At 38.7% G+C, this 6000-nt stretch overlaps 1 protein-coding gene across 1 annotated transcript in view; it reads right to left on the reverse strand.

Moving 5' to 3' along the window:
• Positions 1 to 6000, reverse strand: part of UBN2 (ubinuclein 2) — a 79922-nt gene that overhangs the window by 73565 nt on the left and 357 nt on the right. Inside the window, exon 2 of the mRNA XM_015572664.1 lies at positions 5891 to 5996. Coding sequence (XP_015428150.1) covers positions 5891 to 5996 — 106 coding nt within the window. The remainder of the gene's footprint in view (positions 1 to 5890; positions 5997 to 6000) is intronic.

The following is a 6000-nucleotide window of genomic DNA, read 5'->3' on the forward strand; positions in this document are numbered from 1 at the left end:
AGTGGGAAAAGAAATAGAAGTATTAGTATTAATTCAATCAGAGTTGAATATATCCTTAAATTTAATAATGAGAATCATTTTTTCCAAATATTAACGAATAATAAGTTAAAAGCATTAAAAAAAAACTAGAAAGAAATGTTGGTTTGTAATAAAAAATATTTACAGTTTTAACTGATTTTTATACATTGTAAAAATTTTTTTTGGTGGATAAGAACTTAACAATGCAAACTGTCGCTTCTGTAAAATGATTGTATGGTCACCCCATTCAAAAGAAGGCAAAAGAACTCTAAGAAAATTAGGTAAAAATAAAAACCCCACTTATAACTATAGTTTGAGATCGTCCCAACAAAGATTAACTGCTTTGATCAGGAAATGCTTCTAAAGGAATCTCTAGGTTATTAATTTAGAGTCAGCATTTAATCATCTGCCCTGTGTTATCACTAGGTTATCTATAGCTGCTTTGGCTTTCTGCTGAGGCCCAGCATCAACCTCTACATCGCCTACATCCTGTCAACAGATATCCAATCAGGGAATACATTTCACTTTTAAACAAAGCTAGAAAAGTGAAATAACTGCAAATAGAAAACATTACAGTTTACTTCTAGCAAGGAAGAGTGAAAGTTTATTATAATATATATTAATCACACACAGCTAGGATCCCACATTTTCCATTTTTACCAAAACAAAGTATAAATAAAGTAAACTAAAAAATAAATCACATCTTTTACTAAAGTTTACTATTTTAACAGAAACATTTCATACATATGGCTTTTCAATATACAAAAAAGCCAAAACAAAGAGCTACAAAACAATTGACTAGAAAGGTAATTTTTTTTAAAAAAAGGGAGGCTACATGTTTTTATTGAAGTAGCATCTCAAGTAATTAATAATGAAAGTACGTGAAAATTTGAAATACTGGATACAGATTTGGTTAACCCTGAAGGGCAAGCGAAAAAATGCACAAAGGACAAATATGTGCACACTGTGAAATTGAGACACTTCATTCTGGATACAAAGGCTGAGATATAATCAGTCTAAAAAATATGACAGAAAAAATGGACAAGATGAATCCAAAACAACTCATCATACTTAGGACATTTTTTAGAATAAAGGGATAATCATTAAAGTTTAAAGGAAATAATTTTAGAATCAATTTTTAAAACTATTATAACTAATAAACTACAGAATCCTTTATAAGAGTTACCAATGGAAAATATAAACATGGTCCGAAAGGAAATAGACTAATAATAAAATAAGAAATACTAGGCATGTTCAGGGTATGACCTTATGTTGAGACTAAAGTTAAGGACATTAAGGACAGTGAGCAACCACCATGCCTTGCCATTATAAACTGTTCATGTCACTGTGAAGTCCAAATATTAGGTCTTACTACTGGTCTGACTAGTTTTACATGTGCAAACAAACACTTTTTTTAAAAAATAAGAACACCTTGTATGACATTCTAAAATATCTTATGTAGACTTTATATAGGCATCAAAAGTAAATCTCATATTTACTCGACAATCTACAAATATCAATTTACAAAACTTACTTTTCTTTCACAGTTAAGAAATAACTCCCTACCTATAATCAAGGCTCTAAGTAAGCTGTATGATTTTTCAGGTGAAAAAGATCTGAAAATTAGTAAATATCGAAATTACCAACTGCCACCAGGCAAAATTGAGACAGTAATTTTGTTCTTTGACCTTAACTCAAAACCATTTTCAGGAGATCTTTCATATATGTTAACCAAAATATGCAATATAAAAAGCAGTGGGCCCTGGACTGTGTGGCTAGCTCTGTGGTCGGCAAACTACGGCTCGCGAGCCACATGCGGCTCTTTGGCCCCTTGAGTGTGGCTCTTCCTAAGCCTTAGGAGTACCCTAATTAAGTTAATAACAATGTACCTACCTGTATAGTTTAAGTTTAAAAAATTTGGCTCTCAAAAGAAATTTCAATCATTGTACTGTTGATATTTGGCTCTGTTGACTAATGAGTTTGCCGACCACTGGGCTAGCTTGATTGAGCACCTTCCCATGCACAGAGAGGTCACCAATTCAATTTCTGGTCTGGGCACATGCCAAGTTTCAGGTTTGATCCCCAGTAAGGAGTATGCAAAATATGAGGAGGCAGCCAATCGATGTTTCTCTCTATCATTAATGTTTCTCTCTGACTTCCTCTATCTCTAAAATCAACTGAAAAAAAATTCTGAATTAAAAAAATACATTTTTTTTCAAAAGGCAATGGAATACTCTAGAATTCTATAACCGTATAATCACGTTAACATGATTATCTTTATTTTTCCTTTTATAGTAGAGGCCCGGTGCATGAAATTCGTGCGGGGGGCGGGGGGGTCCCCCTTGGGGGATGTCTGACTGCAGGGATTGGGTCTAAAACAGCAGTCGGACATCCCTCTTGCAATCCAGGACCACTGGCTCCTAACTGCTCCCCTGCCGGCCTGATCGCCCCTAACCTCCTCTGCCTGCCAGCCTTATCGCCCCTAACTGCTCTCCCCTGCCAGCCTTATAGCCCCTAACTGCCTCTGCCTCAGCCCCCGCTCCCGTGACTTTGTCCGGAAGGATGTCTGGATGGATGTCCAGAAGATGTCTGGTCTAATTAGCATATTACCCTCTTATTTGTATAGAAAATATTCAATGAATCATTCTGGATATACATAAAGCCAAAACAAGCCCAGCCGTGTGGCTCAATGGCTGAGCACAGAACTATGAACCAGAGGTCACATGCCAGGGTTGCAGGCTTGATTGTGAGCTTAATCCCCAGTGGGGGGAGTGTAGGAGGTAGCCAATCCATTATTCTCTCTCATCACTGGTATTTCTATTCCTCTCTCCCTCTCTAAAATCAATAAAATTTAAAAAAAAAAAAGCGAAAACAAACTCATGTTCGGTTTTCTGGTTTACTAGGAGTCAAAAAAAAATTTTCTTTTGTAGCAATTACTGCCAAAATGTATTCCTAAATTGTACTATTTCCCTTTAGCCAGAAATGGTGAACAAATTAATCTTTCAGGATAGAGACGATTGCAATGCCTCAGTCATCATCCTGAACCACTTAATGAGGACTCAATACTCTACAGAAGTAACAAAGGTTAAGAGGTTTAGCTAACCTGTGTCCTGAAAACCTGGAAGGATATTTTGATTTTCATATTTTGCCAACATTTGCTCATTTAATTTCACTTTTCCTCATTAATAAAAAATATATAGAAAAAAATTCTATACTGCATTCAGTTAATTAGGGTTTTCTTGTTCATTTTGTATTTATGAAGGGGGATGATTTAAGTACACCTCAATAGAGATGGTATTCACAGGTAACACATTCTTTATACCTATACCTATCAACTTAAGGATCTAAAGCTAAAATTTTCTTATTCAATGACAGATGGCTATTTCAAAATTTTAGAATCTTTTTCTTTTAACTTTTATAAGATCTCTCTTCCTCCCCTTTCCACTCTTACTCTGCTATATGGTATGCCGTTCAATTACAATAACTCAAAATTAAAATTATTTAGAAAATATTACAACATCCCTAAAAATAACTGGATTCCCCCTAAAGGGAAGAAAAGCCAAATTTGGGAATTATCACTTTCCAGACCAATTATAATGTCCACACTTTGCTTTTTAATGGTCTCTCTTCCTAGGATTTCCTTTCATGGGTCTACGACAACTTTATTTTAGAAAAGTATTTTCTATAATTATGTAATGAATATGTTCATTGGAAGCAATCATAGGAAAATCTGACAAATCTTTGCTGCAAAGATGCATTAACGTCCTCCTTTGTAAAATGGAGATAATGGTTCCTACCTCATGAAGTTCGCTGCACAAAACTAGATAAACCATGCACCATACTTACAACTGTACCTAGCACACTGTAAGAAGTAAGTAAATGTTAGATGTATTTTCACTCAAAAAGGATGCTTTTCATCTGCAATTTATAACAGATTAAGAAGTAAAACTGCAACCTACTTAAATTAGAAGATGAAATACAATTTATTTGAAAAATACAGCAATCCAATATTTTCAAAAATATTTTTGCGGAAAAAGTGACATAACATTTGTAAGTAACAGGGGCACTAAAATGAGCTTAACAGGCAAAATGTTATGAGGAAGTAACCAAAATTACCTCTACCCTTAATTCATTTTGGTTGAAAACATTTAGTAATGATTTGACCAAACAGCATTTGTAAATAATGATCAAAAGATTAGTTGGCCATAAAATAAAGAAAATCTAGTGACAGTGTTTAAAATGATTATTTTTTAAACTAAGAAGTCATTCATTTCAACTATAAAGAGGTGAGGATTGCCCAGCTCGCATGGCTCAGTAGATGAGTGTTGACCAGTGAACCAGGAGGTCACCGTTTGATTCCCAGTCAGGGCACATGCCCAGGTTGCTGGCCCGATCCCCAGTGTGCAAGAGGCAGCGGATCAAGGATTCTCTCTCATCATTGATGTTTCTATCTCTTTCTCCCTCTCACTTCTTCTCTAAAATCAATAAAAATATATATTTTTAAAAAAGATAGCTGAGCCCTGACCAATTTGGATCAGTGGATAGAGCATCGGCCTGCGGACTGAAGGGTCCCAGGTCCGATTCAGGTCAAGGGCATGTACCTTGGTTGCCGGCACATCACTAGTAGGGGGTGTGCAGGAGGCAGCTGATCGATGTTTCTCTCTCATTGATGTTTCTAACTCTCTATCCCTCTTCCTTCCTCTCTGTAAAAAATCAATAAAATATATTTTTTTAAAAAAATAAAAAAGATAGCTGAGGATAAAAACAAAACAAGTGATTTCTGGAGTCCCCTAGACCTGTGCTAAAGCAAAACCTAATAAAGAACATAACTTCTAAACAAGAGGAAACTATTCTCTTATTACTGTTACTCTATCATTTCCCTTTTTAGTTTACTTCTGAAAATCACAAACGCATGACAGAAATTACAATTACCAACAAACCTCTCTTCTATCTCCATTGTTAACCAGTTCCGTCAAAGGCACAGCTATACATTATCAATCAAGTTTTTAAAAATTCAAAGCTAACATGCTTTTCATCCTTCTCCAAAAATTACAACGGCCGAGTGCAATACCCTCCAACTCAAACTTATGAACTAATGATACGCTTTCAAATAAGAAAGTGGTAGTTGGTGCCAAAGGAAACAGGAGAGTCACCTTCCCATTCAATTACAAAACGAAACCCCGGAGAAAACAAACAGAGAAAGGCTTACCAATACTCACACAGGAGAGAAAAGCAAGTAACCAGGTAACTAACACTTCCCCTCCATTTTTAAAGTGGAATTCTTAGTCTGAAAATGTCTCTAGATCATTTTTAAATCCCCTTCCATTCAGAAAAACCCTGCACGCTCCCCAGCGCGCCTCAGCGGCCACAGCGCCGAGCACAACAAACAGGGATGGAGACGGGGCTGACACGCGAGGGGACACGATTCCCCGGCCCGACTGGGAGGAGGGGCGTGTCCCCCAAGGCTCTCGCTTCCTTTCTACCGGAAAGGACAGCTGGAGCCCCACACGGAAAACCCACCCACACGACTTGCAGGGCCCTCCGAATTTGTGTGGGAAGCAAGAAGGAGGAAAATCGGCTGTTTCGAAAGGTGCGGAGGAAAACCGGCTCGGAGCGGCCTTCGGCTCAAGATGGGGGTCAGTGGAGGCAGGGGTGAGGGGGTGGAGGGGCCCCCGCGGCTCACTCCGAGAAGCAGAGGAAAACTAGCGCCAACCACTGGTCCACCCGCTCAGCCCCTGCCCCCTCCACCAGCCCGCCCCCCAGGGCGACCCGAGCCGCGCAGGGTGGGCGTCAGGAAGTGCAAACCGCTGGGGCAGGTGGACGGGTCCCGAGGCTCCCGGGGTCTCGGGGAGAAGGGAGGAAGCTTCTGTACCCGTTGTTCTCCGCACAGGAGCAGCTCCGGGTAACTGAACTCCACGCAGCTCTCGTCGGTCGGGTCCTTGAGCACCAGCTCCAGGCGCACCGTCTCCCTCGGGGGCCTGG

This window comes from Myotis davidii, unplaced genomic scaffold, assembly GCF_000327345.1.
Source record: "Myotis davidii unplaced genomic scaffold, ASM32734v1 scaffold329, whole genome shotgun sequence".
Lineage (NCBI taxonomy): Eukaryota > Metazoa > Chordata > Mammalia > Chiroptera > Vespertilionidae > Myotis > Myotis davidii.